Raw genomic sequence first — 24,806 nt, 5'->3', positions numbered from 1 at the left:
CACCAATGTGTCATTTAAAGTAACATTGCCAGAGGTTAATGAAAAAATGAAAAATGAACAAAATAGTGAATGAAAAATTATGAAGTGATTTCCTTCCTAATATTTATGTAGGCACGACGTTTGCGGACACGATATCATGATTTTGGCTTTAGAACTGTAATAATCCAAAGCAACTTTTCAGTGTTTTTAACCGAAAACCAATTTTAATAACACAATTATTTGCTTGTTAATGTTTTCTATACAAGTTAGGCTGTGTATTACACGTTCTACTTTCTATAAATTTGCTACCATCATAGACACTGAAAAGCAGATGTCTGTTTCGTTTAAATTGCTTATGTTATCTATAATTCATTTTAACGTATGGGTCTGTTATCTTGAAATCTTTATTCTATAAGGTATACAAAATGAAGTTCTCGTTGTTTCATCATCAACAAATTGACAATGGTTAGGTGGTTCACCCAATAGTGGATCGCATTCAACATCACTTTTACCAGGAAGAGTTGCTACTGCTTGACCTAAATTTATAAAGAAGATGTAAATGCATTGGTGTTATTTTAGAACATTGGGTCTAATATTGAGTCGTATCGTTGTAATATATCCCATATTTATCTTATTCTCGTGTATTCGATTTTTATAGTGCTACTGTTTCAGAAGGGCAGATTTTAAGTTGTGTTCTCTAGTGCTACGTTTAAAGTAAATTAAGGTCATACTATCCATTTATTACAAAATGTCTGCCGAAATTGAAAAAGGCATTTGAAAATGAGAGTACTATCGTAATCACCACATAATTAAATTATGTGGTAATCACAGACTACTACAGACCATACACCAGGCACAAAAAGAAACTCGTCAGTTATATTCATCCTTGCTGTTCAATAACTTGATAATTTTGGATAATTCTGAAATATATATTTTGTTAATTGGACTTTGCTTTCTCATTTGACACCCTGTTCGTGAAAAACGAACAAGAATTGACCAAGATATGCACCTCCAACGCCTCAAACCCCAAAATCATAAGTTGCTTTTTCAACGATGGGAACGCATCGTTGTATTGCACACAAGCACCACGGGCCAATCAATAAAGCACACAGTGAAACAGGCACAATAATATTGAATCGTTAAGGGCTGGGGTATGAACGTTTGGACAGTATTTATTGTGGGACATGAGAGCACATCAGACATATCGAATTGCATTCTGAATACGAAGCATGTCTTTCTGATATCAAATAATTTTCATTTTTGAAATTCGCAATATAATACACATTTTATGGCAAATCATTAAAAATTGATATTTTTGATATTTAACAGTACTCGAAGTAAACTTTACAAATCTGATGATTTGTACTTAAAGTGTATGTAGGTGGGTTGAAAAGCCGGGGATCAATTGAAAATTTTGACCTTTCGTATTGGAGATATGGATTTTTTTTTTCCAAAACACAAAAAAAAAATTAGGTCTTTTTGGGAAAAAAATCAATATCTTCAATATGAAAGGTCAAAATTTTCAATTGACCGTCGGCTTTTACTCCCAGCTACATACACTTTAAGAATATATCATTAGATTTATATAATTTACTTCGAGGACTGTTATATATCAAAAATTTGAAAAATATCAAATTTTTATAATTTGTCATAAATTTTTTATTATATTGTGATTTTCAAAAAATGAAAATTATTTGATATCAGAAAGACATGCTTCGTATTCAGAATGCAATTCGATAGGTCTGTGGTGCTCTCATGTCCCACAAAAAATACTGTCGAAACGCAATAAATCCCTTAACATGGTTAAAATTTCAACTTTTCATTTTGGGGTTTGAGAGTTTGGAGGCTCATATCTTGGTCAGTTCGTGGTGTCAAATAAGAAAGAAAAGTCCAATTAACAAAATGTATATTTCAAAATAATCCAAAACTATCAAGTTATTGAACAGCAAGGATGAATATAACTGACGAGTTTCTTTTTGTGCCTGGTGTATATCAACATTCATGAGGGCCGAGTGTTCGATATTGAGCCGTGTCTAACAATCACGCCAGCGTTGCGTGCTTTCACGATTACGCGATAGACCGTAAAAATACGAGGTAATTGCGTAAAAGGTTTGCCTGTCGCATTTCATGGAACAATCGGCCCTCAATATCGGGTGATGCTGAGACTTTGACTACTTGTACGCAGTCTGTTATCTTTCCCGTCCATGATCGTAATAAATATCACCAATCTGGTCCTGTCTAGGTATTGCTGCTCTATTTCTACTATCTGAGCCTTAAATGTCATTGTGCAGAATCATGGAAGGCTGAGAGCTATATTCCATTATGATTATATATGGTCGAATCCAACCAAAAGTGTCCACGGGCCAAAAATAAAACTCCGAAATAAAAATGTCTCCACAATTTTTTCCTTTTGCCCATTGATTGATGACATATTGGCCTTATAGGAACCAAAAGTGCCATTACTAATCTTGAAAAATAAATCCAGGACGTGTGATAGTAAATGTGATATCAAAACCCAATGTTACCTACGAATACCACTAGGATGCTTTCACTATCGCAATACTAATCAACCTAAAACAAGTGAAATATTCCCATTAACGCTTTTTTCGTGTAATGTAGACCACAGGGTGTCAGGAAAATGCTAGCTCAACCAACAAATATTTGTTTTTGTTTTTATAACACGATCAATATGATCTTAGTCAATTTATGCTAGTTTATTTTTGAAAATGAAGTTTAGGTCAGTTTCTGTATTTTATTTATCAAATGAGTATGAATCAATTTACATTGTATAAGAACGAGTGGGATATATGTTCTCAGGAAAATTTGGAATTATACGCATACACCTAACGCTTTATAAAATGAAAAGGTGAAGAAACCCGGGTATTCGTAGGTAACATGAGCGATTTAACAATATCTATATGGAGTTTAGAGGTTTAAATTTTGCTATTATGGTAATGAATTAATAAAATGGTAGTTTTAGATCTGTTTCAGATGGTACGTCCAAATGAATAAATGCTATTACCTTAGATCAAAAAATTTTGATGCTTTTAGCAAGATTTTGAACACTTCATTTTGATATACAAGTAGTTAATCAGCAATTTTACATAATAAATAATTGTTGAATGAATCCGTATATGGGTAATAATAGTGTCCTGGGGTACCGCTTAAAGTTTTTGACAATTAATTTCCATTGGTATGGACACTTCATTACACATGGCACGTATTATGATGTATTCGTAAGTAACATTTCAGTATTTGTAGGTAAGAATTAGACTTTTGGTGGATATCGCAATCAAAACTTCATTTGATAAAGCACTTTGAATGTATTATTTTCTTTATGTGCGTTTATTGATACTTGAGACATTATCATGTATTAATAATGTCGGTTCACAGCAGCGGTTGAAAGAGGATTGAAGTAAGAAACAAAGGCACTAAAGTGACTTTAATTTGCTTAATTGCACACAAATCGCTTAAAACCGTTATTGCAGACTTGTGAAGTCCATCTTGGAGTCAGTTACGTCTTGTGGCCTTTCGTTTGAGGGCAACTACAATAAGCTTTGTTGTCTAGATCATGAGACAATGAGAACAGTCGTTTTTTCCATGGTATTCGTAGGTAACCTTAGCGAATACGTCAAAAGTTACCTTCGAATAAATCAATTTGGACACAAATTACTCAGAAACCAGAAGGTCGGTAAACATTTAAAATGAAGCACACATAATAGTTGACAAATCCAAGTATTTATCCCCTTCTAATCTTCTTCGAATCTGATTTTTCTTTCAAATGAGCAGACCATGGTCTATTTCAGTACATATTTTTCAACAAGTAAGTCGTATTCAGTTTTGCATGGTGGGCATGTATGTGAATTCGCAAATTTCATTGACATATGATTTGATAGCAAACATACAGGCCTTCGTTATGTACCAATATGGGCATTGGCATGAATGGCGGTGTTTCACAATACTGTCATGATGTCAAATTGTATTCGTAGGTAACATTCGGTTACCGAAATTTACCTACGAATACTTGCTTTTATTGTTGACATCTCAGAAATATTTAAACGCAGGCTATTAAAACTTGGTAGAAATAAAGAGTGTATTACCCTGCACCTATTGCTTAACTATTGTTTACTATTCTCTCAGTTTGTGGAAATGACACAGCTTTTAACATGTATTCGGAGGTAATGCATATTTTTTACCAAACCTACCTTTGTGCCATTTAGAATTTCTGGCACCTAAACACAATAATAAAGATGTCTGAATGCAATGCATTTCACTATTGGACATATCAAAGCTTATAACAAGTGCGCATTTATTAGCGACATCCATTTTCTAAAGATAGATCTACTGCTATTAAAAATTGTATTCGTAGGTAATGTAAAAAAATACCACTCAAAAAATTATCACAAAAAATTCATAATTATGTACAAATATGTGAAAAATTGAACAGGCAATCTTTGAATACACACCTTTAAGGAAATCAATTTAGATTCAATCCAATGACTTCTTTTCATAACTGATTTAGATGTTTTTAAAAATACTTTAAGAAATATTTTGAAAAAATGGGTAAAAATAGCATGTTTTGGGGTCTCTGTGTCTAAGTTTTTCACAGAAGGGGTCTTATTATATATGGCGCGAAGCGTATGATCAAGGCGAATAAACACAATACAAAAACGAATGCCAATTGATTAATACTTTTAAGTTATGGCCCTGAACATGCCGTGTACACTTTTCGTTGGATTCGACCATATATATACATGGTACAACATATCATGATTGTGATAAGTTAATGGCAGTATATCAATTCAACAAAGTAGTGCCTAGTTATAGTTCATTGAATTTACTACCGTCTGACAAAACAGGCGAAAATAGTAACTTATTGCACAAAATTTGCAATTTAAAGAGAATTGACCATTGCTCATTCTAATGAGGCTAGTATATTTATGGACAATATAAATGTGCTCTTTCATTTAATGACATAACATTTTTAAAATATTGTAAGGAACACTTGAGGTTGTCAAAAATTGTGCTTGGATAGGTCGCTTTCAACAGGTTTACCACATTTGCCTTGTTATAAACATTGAATAAACATTGCGTTACATGTTGACCTAATGAGAAAAAATGTTTTTAGAGGGAAGTGTTAGCTCTCGTTCGATATAAAAAAATCTGATTGGATGAAGGGAACACTTGAAGTTTTGATAAAAACTAATCATAGATGCCCATTTTCCAGCTATAGTGGGAATTCCAATTGCATGAACGCAGCTTTCAATAGCATGACGATTTTTTGCGTACACTGCGCGATATACGCCAGCATGTGCGACTGAGCGTGAGTAACGCGAAAGCGAATCTAACCATGCCAACACACTCATGATTGGTTAGCATTGTATCCAAGGTCGTGTGCTCGCGTTGTAGTTTGAAATACGCGATATACGATCGCGGTTGGATCGAGTACAGCAGTTGAAAGCTGCGTTCATTCAATTGGAATTCTTACTATAGAAGCTCACACAGCTCTTACGATGCTATGCACTCAACCGTGTAGTGTAATCAAAGACTGTGTAGAGACAATTCACTGCTTGCTTGGAAGCTCTTGAACGAAAATGTGTGCTCATGTGTATCGAGGCGGAAACTGTGCATTGATGGTTTATAAGAGAATCGTTTTTGTATGGAAACCTTTCCATGTGAACACAATAGAGTTACTTACCTGGTATGGCTAATGTGCATCTTGTTGCCATGTAGTGACCATTTGAAGAAGCGTAGAAAGAAGCTGCTCCTGGTAAAGAATATTCATCAAAAACACCCCATCTGTAATGAGCCCATTCATGGGCGATTGCCTGAATAACGAGATAAACAGAAGATATGAGATGTACATGTATCAGCATGCATATTACGATGGTTAATATTATGTACAGAAATTGCTACAGGATATCACCTCGTGTAGTTCAAGAGTTCTTAACATTTCGGATATTTTGCATGAGAAGCGGAACAACCAATTTCTTTTACTCAAGCATTGTACATAATATAATACTAAACGGTATTTCTGTTAATTCCTATAACTGAGCGCAGGACAAAGTTTACGAAGTGTTGGAAACAGAAAACATTACCATCCTAATCTATCAACACATGGATGTACAATTTGTGCATTGGATAATTTGTACCAAATCATTTGAAATTAATCTTCATATCAACGATTAAGATACCTTCCCATATCCACCATATTTGCTAGCTTCGTTACTATCTGCGATGAAGGTTGGTGTAAAATGAACGTATCTACCGGGCTGACCACATCCAGATGCTTTGTTCGTGAATGGTCTATTCGGTCTGGTTTCTTGGGACACGTCAATGATGAAATCACTGGTCTCAAAACGTTCTGATTGGATGGGGTCTGGAGCGGTATATGAAGTCCAGGAGCGAGGAACCAAAATGGTAATTTCGGAAAAGTAAAGATGGTTTCTGAAATAATCAGATGTTATATATTTGACAGTGATATTTATAAATGCGCTTTTATAAATACGCACTTGACCATGTTGACCGATGGGCACGACATACCAAGACCAGCAAGCGTGACCAAATCCTCATGCATTGACCATTATACAGAAAAGGATAGGAACTCTGTAGATAAACATCATCAAATTTAAGTTTTAATTAAATGTGACCGTCCATCTCAAACCGCTCGTAAAGTCGGCAAATTGTATTTCGAGTTACAGTGTAAAATGTGCATAAAGGTTGTATTCATATGTACCTAATGTTTGTCCTACATGTTTCTCATTTTAGTGTCAGTCAAACGTCAATCTTTAATCCTATTGTTGAAGAGGATAACAAGCTTATACTTATGTATAGAGTTAGTAAATAGCTCTAGTCTTTGTTTGCTTTGGCTAAATCCTGTTCAAGTGGTGGATTAACCAACAATCAACAATGAGAGGACATTCCTGAACCTCGTTGACTTGGGGATGATTTGAAGTGACCGCCAATTATGACAATTTGATACGTAATACTAGTGATGTGAAAAAAGAGAAATAATTTAGCACTAAAATAATGTACCCTTTTTCTGTTCTGTAGGAGCAATGTTTAACAAGCCATAACGCATTTGGATATCGTTTGAAGTCAAATGATATATCATTGTAAAGCATATGATATATATTTTCTAAACACGGAAGAACACATAATTGACCAGGGGCCGACTTACGAGCGTTTCGACGTGGACGGTCACAAAATTATTACACATGGGGGATTTGACGACGGAAAAAATATTCAACGACGGAAACGTGTACAATTTAATCACCCGCTATATAGAAAGTCACTTCGAGACTTACTGTCTACAAGCTGTTATGACAGCGCGGAGGTGATCACGTGCGTATTTATAAAAGCGCATTCATAAATATAACCGAAGTACACTGTTTGACAACATCATCTGGGGGTGGCTCTATATGTGCGGTTTTTGGAAATTTTAAAATCCATTCGGCACGATGCATCAAAATAGTATGGTATAGATTAAGGGTTAGGATGCTAGCAAACTTCCTCTTTTTAGGGCTAGTGCTGTAAGGTGGCTGTGTACTCTCAGACATGCATGTAGTAAAAGTGCAATAACTTTGTAATTATTCGCGCAAAACATATAAAAGTATACATTTTTATGAAGGCAAGACATCAATAAATCTTAATATAAATACAGATTTGGGGTAAAATCAACAATTTTGAAGAAAATTAAAAAAAAAAAGTGAGTTTTTGGCAATATTTGTTAGGTACATCATAACAAAAAAATATTCTTTCCAAAATATTTTATTTTGTTTTTAGCTTAATCTTGAGGCTCCATTCCAAAAACAGTTTTTTTATTTTTTTGATATTGGCCTTAATTTTTGAGATATTGACCATATAAGGCATCAAAATGAACTTTTTAAAATTCAAAAACGCCTATTTGCACAAAATGATGCCCAAAATCGGAAATAGACCAAAATATAAAAAAATGAGAAAACCGTTTCTTGAGTCGATCATGCTTTTACGATGATCATATTTGCTTACCTATAGATGCTGTATTTATTGAGTTATCGTGTACCTAAATCGTCATTTTACCGAGAAAATGAACATTGAAATAATGGCCGTTGAAGTTTAAAGTGGTCACATTTTGCACTTTCATCGAATCTCACAGGAGAATGCGACAGTTTTCGTTTTTGAAACTTATATTACGTTAACATCGGGTAAATCCACAGCCCCTTGAGAAGTTTGAGCGAAATCCATTCATAACTTGATATTTAAATCGGGGGAAAGAACTTGAAAAAACCCACATTTTATCAGCTAAAACGGAGCCATTTCACCACTAGGTTTTTGTGAAATCAGTGCTTCCGTGGTGTTTCCATAAGATGCGCCGCGCGTGCAGATAAGCGTCGCGTATGCGTCGCGTATTTGTGCGTTAACAAATTGCGCGATACGCAACGCGATGAGTTGTTGCGCGCGTGTACCTTGCTGGTACAACAAAGATTTTCTTTCCTTTTCAATTTCAAAAACGAGTGGAATAGTGAAATAAAATCCTTAAAATATTGCAGTTGGAGTTTACAAATCTGGATTTTCATTCCTTGTATTTATAAAAAACATAACAAGGTACAAACATATCATAAAAACTCAATTTTGAGAAAGAAACAATGGCTAGAGTACACAGCCGCGGTAAGTGCACCTTACTAAACAAGAAATGCCCCCCCCCCACTATTTGAGATTTTCGAGAGCCATCCTGGCTGGAAAAAAATTGAGTCAACCTTTTCAGGCTGTTGCTGCAAGGAACAGCAAAATGTACATTTTCTTTAGCCCCCGGGGTAGGAGCGGCCACGATACGCTTTCTTTTCACTGTTTAGGTTCAGGTTCATGGTTAAAGTCAGTGTATGTTTAGGGTTAGGGTTTGTGTAATAGCAAACTTTTTGGACTAGCGACCCCTTTTTATTTTCCGGACTAGTGCACCTTAGGAAGAGGCGAATCCATACCGCGTTCATAAGGTACATGGTGTCCCAGAATGATTTATACCGGAAAAGTTGTATTTTTTTTTAGGTATGAAGGGCATTACTATTAGTAGTATTGTTTTCAATTATAAAATTTAGATATATATAGCATTCTTAGAAATTTTTAGATTTTAGAAATTGGACGTTTCTAATAGAAGTTACAGGATATTGCGTAAAAATGGTGAGTTCCAAGTTTTGACAAAAGTACCTTTTTTGAAAACCTGTAAAATTACTAACCGTTCAGCACAAAGTTATTTGGAAAATGTTATGCAATATATTTGTGTCCTGTTCTGACTTCTACTAAATAGTCGATATCTATCGATTATCTATGGTGTTACAAAGCATTCCTTGTATGGAATAAAGGATTTGTTACGCTTGAGTAACCTTATACTATTCTTTCTTTGGCGCCAGTTTTGAAGACAATTATTGAGGTGTGTGAGTTTCATCATTTGAAATGCCGGCAGAGATGGAAGGTTCGTCCTTAGTGTCACAGCATGTATATGTCCACAGTATTGGCAAACCCACAGCTACGTAAAGGAGAAGATTAAAATTTACTGCGGAGGAGCCATGAGGAAGTTATATCCTCTGTAATAATGACATTTTTTAGTAAAAATTGTGGTCAGAATCCCATAAAAAGTATGTTTTTCAACCTAAATATCTGAAGTCATATTGAAATGTATCAATTAATCCTATATCAAGAATTATTCAGCGTTGTAAGCTCTACATCTGTGCTAAATTTGGTGTATTTTCTATCAAAGAATGTAGGATTTCTCCAATATATTGCACAGTGCGGCTGGACGATGGTGATAAAGGATCCATGATTTCCATGAACGTCAGAGATTAAGTAGGAGACATACGTGACATCGTATTACACCAGTTTTTGAATAATGACTCCACACCCGTAGTGAGGGTAGAATTTTAAAATTAAAAATGTGCGCAAGTATGTTTTCTTTAATTTGAGACACCGGTATGCGAATGATACAGAAATCACTAAGTTATGAAATGAAAGCCGATGGAAGGTACAGCTTGTATATTGGTGGTAGTAAAAAGCTCTATTTTGGATCTGTTTCTTCTATTGGATATTTGTGATGGGAATTGAAAAGGTACATGCTATATAGGCCTACGTGAAATCACCAAATGAGCATATAATATGCTATCATTACAGGTATTGTTACTATAAAAATAAATTATTGGTATTTGTATTGACTAACTATCACGAATAAGCTTTATTTGTTTGAAAATATATTATTAGAACAACATACAATATTAATTCAAACCATTTGACCTAATTATTCCCGTACCGTTAAACCATGAAGATTTGAAATACATATTTTGTTGTAATGACATGAATGCCGTTTTCTAAAATACTGTTTGGAATCGGGAAAAAATACCTGCAGATTGGATTGCCGGTCTTGTATCATCTGTGATAGGGTGATAAGTGTGATAAGTAAGATATATAGGCCTAACAGAAATAATACAGAATTCTAGACCTGATATTACAGTTGTACCATTCACATGGCTTCCTTCTTAAAGAAAGAGGAAGTATTTCAACTTACTTGGTTGCTTCAAATAGGAAGCTGGATGCTACAGTAAAATCATCTTTAATCCTTTGTAACAAGGTTACATCCTCTGGTACTCTTTCACCTATAGCTACAACAGTATTACGATATCCACCGTCCGTTGCTATTGCGTTACCAGCGTAAATTACCGTGAAATTCAGCACCGGTAAAATTACGATAAGGAGTATCCACGACCGTAAATTCGACGTTTCCACCATGGCGGAATTAATCTGTTGTCAAACCACCGCTGCAACTTGACGTTGTCTATACAAAGTACTTCCTTATATGACGAAGTTGATAAATTAATGGTTTTGCCGAGGTCACAGATTATAATCAAGATATTTTCATACCAAATTTGCATATGTTATTCACGCCCAATATGTGTTAAGATATATTATGATATAGGCCCTACTTAAAGCCATATTATAACATTTGCTGAGGAGAGAACGCCCTCAAAAAAAATTTGAAATTCAGGTTTTTGCACGATTGTAATGTACTTTAGTAAACAAAGATTCTCTGCAAAAATCAAGACTTCAGGTGCTGTAGTTTTGTCAAAATCCGAGATTTTGAATAAACCGCCGGAATCCGCGTTGTATTATTACGATGGAAATATTAGTCGAACGCGTATTCGATGTCAACACACGCCTACGTACACGGCGTGCGGGACACACACACACATGCCAGAGGATCGTACCATATTACAACCGCCGGAGTAACATGCATTGGCGCTAGTAGTAAATTCCAGTTTTCTTTGCTTTACCTCACTTGTTCGGCTCAAAATTAAAAGGGGACATATCTGACAGTAAATGCTAACATTTTATTGAAAATGAATACTAATCTATTTTTAAAGAAATGTTATAATATGGCTTTAATATCGCCGAAGACACATCAGGAATTAATAATGCACGTTTATTGGGCGCAAATTGTACTGGCAACCAGTACGCTACAGAAGTAAACAGATTTGTCTCATGCTACGGAATGGTAACTACTGTTAAAGAGCATTGAAGCTTGGAATATGCATTCATGCTTAAAGTTCACCATTCAATCATTCATATATATTATGTGCCTGCTCTACAAAATAAGCATAGTGTTGACAATAACTTTCTGAGATATTCCAGATTTGGTTTTATACCCTTTAAAATCATACAAAACATGTTACGATTGTTCCTTGCTTTGGTATTCAATGTTTGAAATCAATACGAGGGTCGGTCAGTATGTAGTGAAAGTTGACCTTTGACCCCTAATATTGAATATTAGATGGAATTTCTTGATCACATTAAGAATATATCTTTGTCTTTCAAACCACATAATTATGTATAAATTATACCATATACGTGATTACGTAAAAGTATTAGCATAAAATCAATAGACTAGGGCAAATCAGGCAAAAAGGCGGGCTTTTGAAATTACAGGCACGTGTTTTATAACGTTCAAGAACAGCAAAAGTACATAGTGCATATCTCTTGCTTTGGGTTGGAGTAAACATTAGGTCCTGGGTCTGCTTTGGTAAAATATGAGACTTGCTATCATACTTGGGTGGAAATGGCAAGTCTTTGAACTTCAACAATATGGGGGACTTGAAGGGAAGCAACATTATTCTGCAAAAATGTCGAAAATGATAAAGCAGTTATTACAAATGACACTAATATCTTCACAACGAAAGAGAGGAAAATACAATGACTGGTCACGTGTGAGAGCTGATACTCAGTACAATGTTAACTAATGCAAATCAAACAACAATCTGCGCATGCGTAGGTGGGATGATCGATACAACATGATGAAAATGTAGTGGAGGGGGATGGAAGAGGAAATATGTAGGGCTCGAAATATTACAAATGCTATGTAAAAAGAAATTTAACAATTCATGTGACTTTTTATGGATGATCTCAACCTGAAATGAATAGAAAATTTTTAAATGTAAATTTCATATTCAAGCGATGACCCCTCTCTTTGTACCACTACTTTTTGTATACATGACATAACAGTAGAATAACAATATCTTAATCACGGTTTCAAATATTTTCCAGGGAGAATCCCGTTTTAATATTTGGAGGTTAGTCAACAGAACTGGCAAAATTAAAACAATTTCACGTTTGCTACCAATGTTGACATTACTGCTTATACAGTTAGCAACCTGGACAACAGATTCTTTTGTTTAGCAAGGCTCACTCAGTCATTTAATGTGGCAATACAAACGATCGAATTTGGTGTTGAAACGAGCTAAATTTTGAGTTACACCTTTTCAATGTAAAATTAATTTTCTCGGCCAAATGAAATGCAATCATTTTATTTTTCAGTAAATGTCAGGTCAAATTGTAGTGCTTGATACTTTTTTTTTTTTTTTTGTTAAACTTTTTCAGTCATTTCGTGTAAGATTTTCGATTTTGATAGGCTTAAACTCTGCCCGCGAGCCTTTTCTTGGATCAACCTTTTAGCTTTTCAAAGTAATATAGTTCGCTAATGAAGGATTTTTCCCAACTTTCTAACGCACATCACCGTGAGCGATATATCATAGTTTTGTCAGAATTTACGTTTTGATTTCACCATTTTTTCACCGGCTGAAATTTTTTCAAAATCAACGCGTGAAATATAAGGCTAATAATACTAGCATTGTGGATCGATATCCCTGGGTTTAATAGGAATACCGGCATGATACAGTGTTGCCAGAACTTCAATATAGCAACGAAATTCCCAGCAGGGCTAATAGCGCTCCTATACTGATCAAGTTTATAGCACGATGAGGATTTTTCATCATCACGTGAGTGATTCGGACCAATGTGTTGAAATTTGCTTCTCCTCAAAACAACTTTCATGCGCGTATTTTGCGGGGGGCTTTGGGGCGCCAGCCCCTCTGGGGTAAAAGCAGGGGCGGCCAAAATGTAGGGGCGGCGGAAGAAGAAGGGGCGGCAAAAACAGGGGCGGCAAAAACGAAGGGGCGGCAAAAAGAATTAGTAAATAAAAAAGGGCGGCAAAATTTGATAAAGCATAAAAATTTTGAAAAATGGTACTATACCTCAAAATGTGCTGCTTTGAGGGCGCTTGCGCCTGGACCCTTTTTTTTTTTTTTCTCTTCACTTTTTCAAACGACCGAGAAAAAATTGGGTCAACCTTTTCGGGCTTTTGAGGAAGGGGCGGCAAAATTGCATTTTCTTCAGCCCCCCCGGGGTTGGGGCGGCCACGGTACGCCACTGACTTTGCCCGAAGGCTTACATGCAATTGGGCAATATTTTAAACAAAACTTTCTTTTACAAAACATTATATTACGCTGTATGTTTAATGATCAAGCAAACTGTTTGGAACACACTTCCAAAGAAATAACCTTCGTAACACCCCGGCGTAACGCCCCAGACTTTCGTTATTTAAACGCCAGAAATAGATTGTCCTTATAAGAACCATCAGAGATTGTGGCTTATAAGAACCGTTCATTATCATTGTTAACTTAAACAGGTTTTTGTTTTTAAACATCTTTATATATTGATTGTTTTTATGTTTGTTTGTAAATTTCGTGCTTTACGCGCTTTGAGTTCCTCATCAGAGATTGTGCCTTATAAGAACCATTCATTTTCATTGTTAACTTAAACAGGTTTTTATTTTTAAACAAAAACCTGTTCAAGCAATTATTTAAAATTGCTTGCCTAAAAACAGAATAACTTGGATGTTAATACTTGACGTAGTGTTTCAATTGTCATGAAGGTGACTGGGTATGGTGCCTTTTGTTTGTGTTTGTTTGAAACTGCTTTTGGAAACCCACCGAAAGTCATAGGCCCTAATGAAACAGCCAAAACAATACCAGGTTAAACATGGAAGTTTATAAAAACTTATTAAATAACCTTAAGGAAAAAACAAACATTTGTGGCAACAATAAGCCTTGCATTGAAAGTCATGGTTAAAGTGTGTTGATTACCACACCAAAGTTTCCCTACATACACCCCCACTACCCAGTGCCCACCTCACACACCTCTGCACCCACCCCACCCTATAGGCCTACATGTACATGATATTACATAATAATATATATCATAGCTATACATTTAGGTATAGCGCTTAATTATGACAAATATGGTTAGGCCTATATATAGGCCTACATGTCAAATTAAAAACAAACCCGAACACTGATGAATCTCTACAGAAACCCGTACACAAGTCTGAAGGGTGTAATGAAAATGGCAACCCGCGATGGGGGGGGGGGGCAGTGGGTAGGTCATACAAAATTCACATGGAGATTGGAGGGACACACCGACACCGCCTGGCTAATAATTATTAGGTGCAGAAGGGACACTAAAATGAATACACGGGATCGATACACGTGAATTGCTATGCACGATTTTGATATCAGACGAAAATCTTCTGATACCGGGTTAGAAAATGATGAATATCTCCCGTCATGATTTTTTTCTCAAGAAACCAGATTTGGTCTCATAAACTTGGAAATACGTGTTGAACAGATATGATAGTCGCTAGAATGCGCTTTGAAAATTGGCCGTGCGCTTTGAACTCAAAATTTGACCATTTTATATTGCGTTGGTCCTGTTATGGACTACAGCGTGCAGCGTGTAGTACAGCTGCACTCACTGTAGGCAGTATAAAGTCGATGACCATTGACCTCAATGGGGTATACAAGCTTAATCACGCACAACCAAGATCGATTACCCGGCTATTGTGAGTAGCCTTAGTTATGTCCCTCGACTAATTATTAGTTTAAAAGAGCTTTAAAGGTTTGAACCAAATGGCTAATCGTGGCTGTGGATTTAACCTACCATGGCGATTCCTGCCATGAAGATATAGGGTCGAAGACACTGTGAGGGACAGAAGATTAAAATCCCCTATAATAACACGCTAATTTTTCTAGGTTTGGACCGTGGATTTTCATGAACCTCAAGCGTGCGTCTCTTAATACGGACTAACCTAGGTAAACAAACACACAGACAGACAAAATGGTTTTCATAATCATGGAATCCATATAAATTGAAATTGCAGGCTATCACGGGAGCAAATTTTTAAAATTCACCTCATTTACCAGAAAACCCAATTGGGGATTTGGGCTACCAAATCGCTAGTCGGGCAATCTTCATGATCTTTGCTTTTCAATGGAAAATTGCCCTGGATGACAACAATGAAAATATCGACTATTTCTGCTGGTTGCGCACGAGATAAAAAGCACCGAGTTTGATATTTTCAGAGCATGAAGGGAAAAATGGTCAAATAAAAATGGAAATTCTGACAAAACTATAATATATAGACCCACACGATGTGCTTTACAGAGGTGGGAAATATCTTTCTTTAGCAAACTATATTAGTTTGAGACGCTAAAAAATCAATTCCGTAAAAAGCTCGCAGGCGAACTCAAGGCCTATAAAAATCAAAAATATCACACTAAAAGATACAATTTGATGCTTAATTTTAACACCAGGATTTAAAAAAATGTATATCCAAGCACCAAGTTTTTAACTGACATTACTGAAAAAAAAAAAAAATTAATTTCATAGCAAAAAAGGTGGATCTCTGAATTGTGCTGATTTTAACATGTATCGATCGACTTTTAGCGCGACTAAGCATTTCTAAAGAATCGGTTGTCCAGGTAGGTGACTGTATATAACTCAAGAACGGTATGTCACAGACAGGTCAAACTATACCTTTTGTGAATTGTTATGACTAGAGGAATACTTGGCCGTGATTTTTGACCAGATCTGAATTTTTTTGAAATTTGACCCCTGTTGTTGGAAATTTGACCCCTGTTGACCTCCTTTCAAATTTTTTTTAAACATAGCTTATATCTTTTTTACGCATGTTTTCTGATCTAGAAACATTGATTAGAAGTATATTTCCGAGAGTATTTGCCCCCTCAGACAACTGACCCCGATACGCCACTGAACAAATAAAATACTTGGATTACCGAAAAAGTATTTTCTGATTATCACCAGATACATATTGCTGTTGATTAATTAACAACAATGGTGATGTTTCCATGCAATTTAAGGGTCTTTTAAGGCGATTTAATACCCTGATTTTAATCAGTACCCATCTTCTTTTTTTTGTTGCAAATTTATAAAGTATATAAATATGTTCATCATCTCATGTCCTGAACTTATAAAATATCTCTACATACAAAGTGGTTTTAAACCATTTTAGAAAATCATTTTAGCCCTATATATTTTTTTGTTTACTGTATCCTGGTAACTGAGATGTATGTTTCATAACAAACCATAATTTATTCTATTGAACATGTCCAAGTAGAATACATGAATAGAATACATTAAATCCTTTGTTATACTATCTATAGAAATATACTCACTGATTATAACACTGAATAAATTAAATAGGCCTAAATAATCTCTTCCACATGTATCTTCTATAATATGTTGTTAGGAAAAGAGATTAAAAAAGGCTATAAGGTCATCAAAGGTCAGGTTATAGGTCAATTGGTTCAGGTCAAATTCAGGCATCAATTTTGAATACATGTGATAGTCTGTGATATCATACATGTCATAATGAGGCATCAATTTTGATATTTTGTCTGTTACTGGATATATAATGGAAATGTGTGAGGTGGATATACTAAAATACCTTGGGATGTAAATGGTGAGTACAATTTAGATTGCCTAGTTGAGTTGGATTGGGCAAATAAATATAAAATAGTTACCAAAATCACAAAAATGAAGCTTACTGAAAACTACCTAATATGGTGGTATAGGTGACAAAAAATACAATCTTTTTCAACATTGCTGTAGTGTGGTTGTGGTAACCTGTTACCTATGGCTTAATTAAGTTTCAGTGACATAGTGTTGCAAGTTTAAAATACAAAATATAGCTCGACATTGAAAATAGAAGCATTTTAACCGGTTCGTTTTTTGATAGTTGTGGAGCACCAAGTTCATGAAGTCATAAAAGAAATCAGGGACCACTTATTCCCATTTTACATATCAACATTATTTCCCTAATGTGTTAGCAACACATATCCAAAATTTTAACGAAATCCGTTGATAGTAAGCTTTCCAAAATGAAGTGAATTTAAATCATCAGTGATGTACCTCCTTTTGGCTTCTATCTTCAAAAGCATGTAAGCTACATTGATACCGATGCCACCAATAAAACGAGAAGATTTGCCCCTTCATTTTGCATACCACTTTGTCCAATTTTTTTTGTGTAATTTCTTCACAAAATGCAAAAAAAATGCAAAAAAAAAAAAAATCAATGGGTGTAGTACCCCCTTAATGCTTAAAGTGTTTTAATTATTGTGTATAAGTGTATTAATATCTATGATTCAGTCCAAAAATCTAAAATTTGTAGTCCCCCTGCATATACCAGATAGGCCCCCTATTTGATTCGGCCGCAAAATTTGTCTAAATTGTACAAACTTTGACGACCCGGTACATAAGGTGCTATAAAGATAGAGACGTATACTTTTTTTTGCATCTAAAAGAGCATATTATGAAGTTATTAGAAACGGTAGAATTTGTTTCCAAAATTTAACTAAAAAGGGGCGTCAGGCACCTTGGGGGGGGGGGCGAAAATGAGGAAATATTTTGTTCAACAGCCAGACGATCTGACTTTGACCCCTCTGAAACTGAAACAAAATACAACTAGACTTAGCTGTGGTCTAAGACCACGAACACAGCCGTGTTGTGACCCCTTAATGACCTTTGACCCCAAAATATATGAAAACCCCATAGACATTGGTTAATGTCAATGCACGTGTGCACGTGACATCACTCAGCTATGTTATTTGTGCCAGAAGAGGCATTTAGAAGGAATTTCGTTTTAGACCGGAAGTGACCCCTTAATGACCTTTGATCCCAAATAAAAAAATACCAGTGATACACTGGATAACCACAATTCATATGTGAACATACCGTTACTGTCCTATGTTTTGTTTAGCTAATACAAATTTTTGAAGGTATTTCGTTTTATACCGGAAGTGACCCTTTAATGACATTTGACCCCAAATCTGTGTACACCCCGTAGATACAGTGTAATGACAATGCATGTGTGCAAGTGGCGTCACTGTCCTATGTAATTTGTGGGAGAAGATGTATTTTAAAGGTATTTCGTTTTATACCGGAAGTGACCCCTTAATGACCTTTGACCCAAATTAAAAACCCACATATACACTGGGTAACAACAATTCATGAGTGAACATACCGTTACTGTCCTATGTTTTGTTAGCTAATAAAAAAATTTGAAGGAATTTCGTTTTATACCGGAAGTGACCCCTTAATGACCTTTGACCCCAAATCTGTGTACACCACATAGACACTGGGTAATAACAATTCATGTGTGCAAGTGGCGTCGCTGTCATACGTAAGTTGTGGGAGAAGATGCATTTTTAGTTGAAATCACGTTTTTGACCCCTATGACCCCTGCGTGACCTTTGATCCCACAAGTTTCATGTGACATGTAGGGGCACGGTCAATGATCATTGTGACCAAGATAGGTCAAAATCAATGTTAGCGTGTGAGTGCTAGAGCAAATGTAATGGTTGACAGAAGAGGAAAGAAGAACTAGACTTAGCTGTGGTCTAAGACCACGAACACAGCCGTGTTGTGACCCCTTAATCACCTTTGACCCCAAAATATATGAAAACCCCATAGACATTGGTTAATGTCAATGCACGTGTCCACGTGGCATCACTTTGCTATGCTTTTTGTGGCAGAAGGGATATTTTGAAGGTATATCGTTTTATACCGGAAGTAACCCCTTACTGACCTTTGACTCCAAATGTGTGTACACCATATAGACACTGTGTTATAACAATGCATGTGTGCAAGTGGCGTCACTGTCCTACGTAATTAGTGGAAGAAGAAGCATTTTAAAGATTTTCGTTTTATACCGGAAGTGACCCCTTAATGACCTTTGACCCCAAATCTGTGTACACCCCATAGACACTGGATAATAACAATGCATGTGTGCAAGTGGCGTCACTGTCCTACAGAATCTGTGGAAGAAGATGCATTTTAAAGGTATTTCGTTTTATACCGGAAGTGACCCCTTAATGAGATTTGACCCCAAATAAAAAAATACCACATATACATTGGGTGACTGCAGATCATGTGTGAACATACCGTTACTGTCCCATGTTTTACTTATCTAATAAAATTTTTAAGGTATTTCGTTTTATACCGGAAGTGACCCCTTAATGACCTTTGACCCCAAATCTGTGTACACCACATAGACACTGGGTAATAACAATGCATGTGTGCAAGTAGGGTCGCTGTCCTACGTAAGTTGTGGGAGAAGATGCATTTTTAGTTGAAATCACGTTTTTGACCCCTGTGACCCCTGCGTGATCTTTTACCCCACAAGTTTCATTTGACATGTAGGGGCATGGTCAATGATTATTGTGACCAAGTTAGGTCAAAATCGATGTAAGCATGTGAGTGCTAGAGCAAATGTAATGGTTGACAGAAGAAAGAAGAAAGAAGAAGAACTAGACTTAGCTGTGGTCTAAGACCACGAACACAGCCGTGTTGTTACCCCTTAATGAACTTTGACCCCAAAATATATGAAAACCCCATAGACATTGGCTAATGTCAATGTATGTGTGCACGTGGCATCACTTTGCCATGTTATTTGTGGCAGAAGGGGCATTTTGAAGGTTTTTCGTTTCAGACCGGAAGTGGCCCCTTAATGACATTTGACCCCAAATAAAAAAATACCACATATGAATTGGGTAACCACAATTCATGTGTGATCATACCGTTACTGTCCTATGTTTATCTTAGCAAATACAAAATTTTGAAGGTTTTTCGTTTTATACCGGAAGTTACCCTTAATGACCTTTGACCCAATATCTGTGTACACCCCATAGACACTGGGTAATAACAATGCATGTGTGCAAGTGGCGTCACTGTCCTACAGAATCTGTGGAAGAATCTATGCATTTTAAAGGTATTTCGTTTTATACCGGAAGTGACCTCTTAATGAGATTTGACCCCGAATAAAAAAATACCACATATACATTGGGTGACCGCAGATCACGTGTGAACATACCGTTACTGTCCCATGTTTTGCTTAGCTTATAAAATTTTTTTAAGATATTTCGTTTTTTACCGGAAGTGACCCCTTCATGACCTTTGACCCCAAATCTGTGTACACCCCATAGACAGTGGGTAATAACAATACATGTGTGCAAGTGGCGTCTCTGTCCCACATAATTTGTGGAAGAAGATGCATTTTAAAGGTATTTCTTTTGATACCGGAAGTGACCCCTTAATGAGATTTGACCCCAAATAAAAAATACCACATATACATTGGGTGACTGCAGATCATGTGTGAACATACCGTTACTGTCCCATGTTTTACTTATCTAATAAAATTTTTTAAGGTATTTCGTTTTATACCGGAAGTGACCCCTTAATGACCTTTGACCCCAAATCTGTGTACACCACATAGACACTGGGTAATAACAATGCATGTGTGCAAGTAGGGTCGCTGTCCTACGTAAGTTGTGGGAGAAGATGCATTTTTAGTTGAAATCACGTTTTTGACCCCTGTGACCCCTGCGTGATCTTTTACCCCACAAGTTTCATTTGACATGTAGGGGCATGGTCAATGATTATTGTGACCAAGTTAGGTCAAAATCGATGTAAGCATGTGAGTGCTAGAGCAAATGTAATGGTTGACAGAAGAAAGAAGAAAGAAGAAGAACTAGACTTAGCTGTGGTCTAAGACCACGAACACAGCCGTGTTGTTACCCCTTAATGACCTTTGACCACAAAATATATGAAAACCCCATAGACATTGGCTAATGTCAATGTATGTGTGCACGTGGCATCACTTTGCCATGTTATTTGTGGCAGAAGGGGCATTTTGAAGGTTTTTCGTTTCAGACCGGAAGTGGCCCCTTAATGACATTTGACCCCAAATAAAAAAAATACCACATATGAATTGGGTAACCACAATTCATGTGTGATCATACCGTTACTGTCCTATGTTTATCTTAGCAAATACAAAATTTTGAAGGTTTTTCGTTTTATACCGGAAGTTACCCTTAATGACCTTTGACCCAATATCTGTGTACACCCCATAGACACTGGGTAATAACAATGCATGTGTGCAAGTGGCGTCACTGTCCTACAGAATCTGTGGAAGAAGATGCATTTTAAAGGTATTTCGTTTTATACCGGAAGTGACCTCTTAATGAGATTTGACCCCGAATAAAAAAATACCACATATACATTGGGTGACCGCAGATCACGTGTGAACATACCGTTACTGTCCCATGTTTTGCTTAGCTTATAAAATTTTTTTAAGATATTTCGTTTTTTACCGGAAGTGCCCCTTAATGACCTTTGACCCCAAATCTGTGTACACCCCATAGACAGTGGGTAATAACAATACATGTGTGCAAGTGGCGTCTCTGTCCCACATAATTTGTGGAAGAAGATGCATTTTAAAGGTATTTCTTTTGATACCGGAAGTTACCCCTTAATGAGCTTTGACCCTAAGTAAAAAAAATACCACATATACATTGAGTGACTACAGATCATATGTGAACATACCGTTACTGTGCTATGGTTTACTTAGCTAATAAAAAAATTTGAAGGTTTTTCGTTTTATACCGGAAGTGACCCCTTAATGACCTTTGACCCCAAAGCTGTGTACACCACATAGACACTGGTTAATAACAATGCATGTGTGCACGTGGGGTCACTGTCCAACATAAGTTGTGGGAGAAGATGCATTTTTAGTTGAAATCACGTTTTCGACCCCTGCATGACCTTTGACCCCACAAGTTTCATGTGACATGTAGGGGCACGGTCAATAATCATTGTGACCAAGTTAGGTCAAAATCGATGTAAGCATGTGAGTGCTAGAGCAAATGTAATGGTTGACAGAAGAAAGAAAGAAAGAAAGAAAGAAAGAAAGAACCTGTAAGAAAAAAGACACAGCCGTGACTAACGTCACGGCTGTGTAACTAGACTTAGCTGTGGTCTAAGACCACGAACACAGCCGTGTTGTGACCCCTTAATCACCTTTGACCCCAAAATATATGAAAACCCCATAGACATTGGCTAATGTCAATGCACATGTCCACGTGGCATCACTTTGCTATGCTTTTTGTGGCAGAAGGGGCATTTTGAAGGTAAATCATTTTATACCGGAAGTGACCCCTTACTGACCTTTGACCCCAAATGTGTGTACACCATATAGACACTGTGTTATAACCATGCATGTGTGCAAGTGGCGTCACTGTCCTACGTAATTTGTGGAAGAAGCATTTTAAAGGTATTTCGTTTTATACCGGAAGTGACCCCTTAATGACCTTTGACCCCAAATAAAATAATACCACATACAAACTGAGTAACCACAATTCATGTGTGAACATACCGTTACTGTCCTATGTTTTTCTTAGCAAATAAAAATTTTGAAGGTTTTTCTTTTATACCGGAAGTGACCCCTTAATGACCTTTGACCCCAAATCTGTGTACACCCCATAGACACTGGGTAATAATAATGCATGTGTGCAAGTGGTGTCACTGTCCTACAGAATCTGTGGAAGAAGATGCATTTTAAAGGTATTTCGTTCTATACCGGAAGTGACCCCTTAATGAGATTTGACCCCAAATAAAAAAATACCACATATACATTGGTTGACTACAGATCATGTGTGAACATACCGTTACTGTCCCATGTTTTACTTAGCTAATAAAAATTTTGGAAGGTATTTCATTTTATACCGGAAATGACCCCTTAATGACCTTTAACCCCAAATCTGTGTACACCCCATAGACACTGGCTTATAGCAATGCATGTGTGCAAGTGGCGTCTCTGTCCCATATAATTTGTGGAAGAAGATGCATTTTAAAGGTATTTCTTTTTATACCGGAAGTGACCCCTTAATGAGCTTTGACCCCAAATAAAAAAATACCTCATATACATTGGGTGACTGCAGATCATATGTGAACATACCGTTACTGTGCTGTTTTACTTAGCTAATAAAATTTTTTGAAGGTTTTTCGTTTTATACCGGAAGTGACCCCTTAATGACCTTTGACCCCAAATCTGTGTACACCACATAGACACTGGGTAATAACAATGCATGTGTGTAAGTGGGGTCGCTGTCCTACGTAAGTTGTGGGAGAAGATGCATTTTTAGTTGAAATCACGTTTTTGACCCCTGCGTGACCTTTGACCCCGCGAGTTTCATGTGACATGATCATTGTGACCAAGTTAGGTCAAAATCGATGTAAGCATGTGAGTGCTAGAGCAAATGTAATGGTTGACAGAAGAAAGAACCTGTAAGAAAAAAGACACAGCCGTGACTAACGTCACGGCTGTGTAACTAGACTAACCTGTGGTCTAAGACCACGAACACAGCCGTGGTGTGACCCCTTTATGACCTTTGACTCCAAAATCTCAGAACATTGGTTAATCTCAATGCACGTGTGTACGTGGCATCACTCTGTTATTACACAGCCGTGACGTTAGTCACGGCTGTGTCTTTTTTCACGGCTGTGTAACTAGACTTAGCTGTGGTCTAACCCACGAACACAGCCGTGTTAATTGTTATCCCTAATGACCTTTGACCCCAAAATATATGAAAACGCCCATAGACATTGGCTAATGTTAATGCATGGGTGCACGTGGCACCACTTTGCTATGTTACTTGTGGCAGAAGGGCATTTTGAAGGTTTTTCGTCTCAGACCGGAAGTGACCCCTTAATGACATTTGACCCCAAATAAAAAATACCACATATGAATTGGGTAACCACAATTCATGTGTGAACATACCGTTACTGTCCTATGTTTTTCTTAGCAAATAAAATTTGTTGAAGGTTTTTCGTTTTATACCGGAAGTGACCCCTTAATGACCTTTGACCCCAAATCTGTGAGGACCCCATAGACAATGGGTAATAACAATGCATGTGTGCAAGTGGTGTCACTGTCCTACGTAATTTGTGGGAGAAGAAGCATTTTAAAGGTATTTCGTTTTATACCGGAAGTGGGCCCTTACTGACCTTCGACCCTAAATAAAAAATACCACATATACACAGGGTAACTACAATTGATGTGTGAACATACCGTTACTGTCCTATGTTTTTCTTAGCAAATAAAATTTTTTGAAGGTTTTTCGTTTTATACCGGAAGTGACCCCTTAATGACCTTTGACCCCAAATCTGTGAGGACCCCATAGACAATGGGTAATAACAATGCATGTGTGCAAGTGGTGTCACTGTCCTACGTAATTTGTGGGAGAAGAAGCATTTTAAAGGTATTTCGTTTTATACCGGAAGTGGTCCCTTACTGACCTTCGACCCTAAATAAAAAAATACCACATATACACAGGGTAACT

The 24,806-nt window shown here is 36.6% G+C and overlaps 1 protein-coding gene across 1 annotated transcript; it reads right to left on the bottom strand.

Annotated features, from left to right (window-relative positions):
• Window positions 1–369: 369 nt before the first annotated feature.
• LOC140166828 (calcium-activated chloride channel regulator 2-like) lies at window positions 370–10,731 on the bottom strand. The gene is made up of 4 exons (XM_072190316.1): window positions 10,511–10,731; window positions 6,174–6,426; window positions 5,678–5,807; window positions 370–515 (listed from the first exon to the last, which is right to left on the bottom strand). Exons 1-4 carry the CDS (start codon window positions 10,729–10,731, stop codon window positions 370–372), a joined length of 750 nt encoding a protein of 249 aa, XP_072046417.1.
• Between the last annotated feature and the right edge of the window lie 14,075 nt (window positions 10,732–24,806).

This window comes from Amphiura filiformis, chromosome 12, assembly GCF_039555335.1.
Source record: "Amphiura filiformis chromosome 12, Afil_fr2py, whole genome shotgun sequence".
Lineage (NCBI taxonomy): Eukaryota > Metazoa > Echinodermata > Ophiuroidea > Amphilepidida > Amphiuridae > Amphiura > Amphiura filiformis.
The sequence above is the reverse complement of the archived record's forward strand: the minus strand, read 5'-3'. Positions and strand labels throughout refer to the sequence as shown.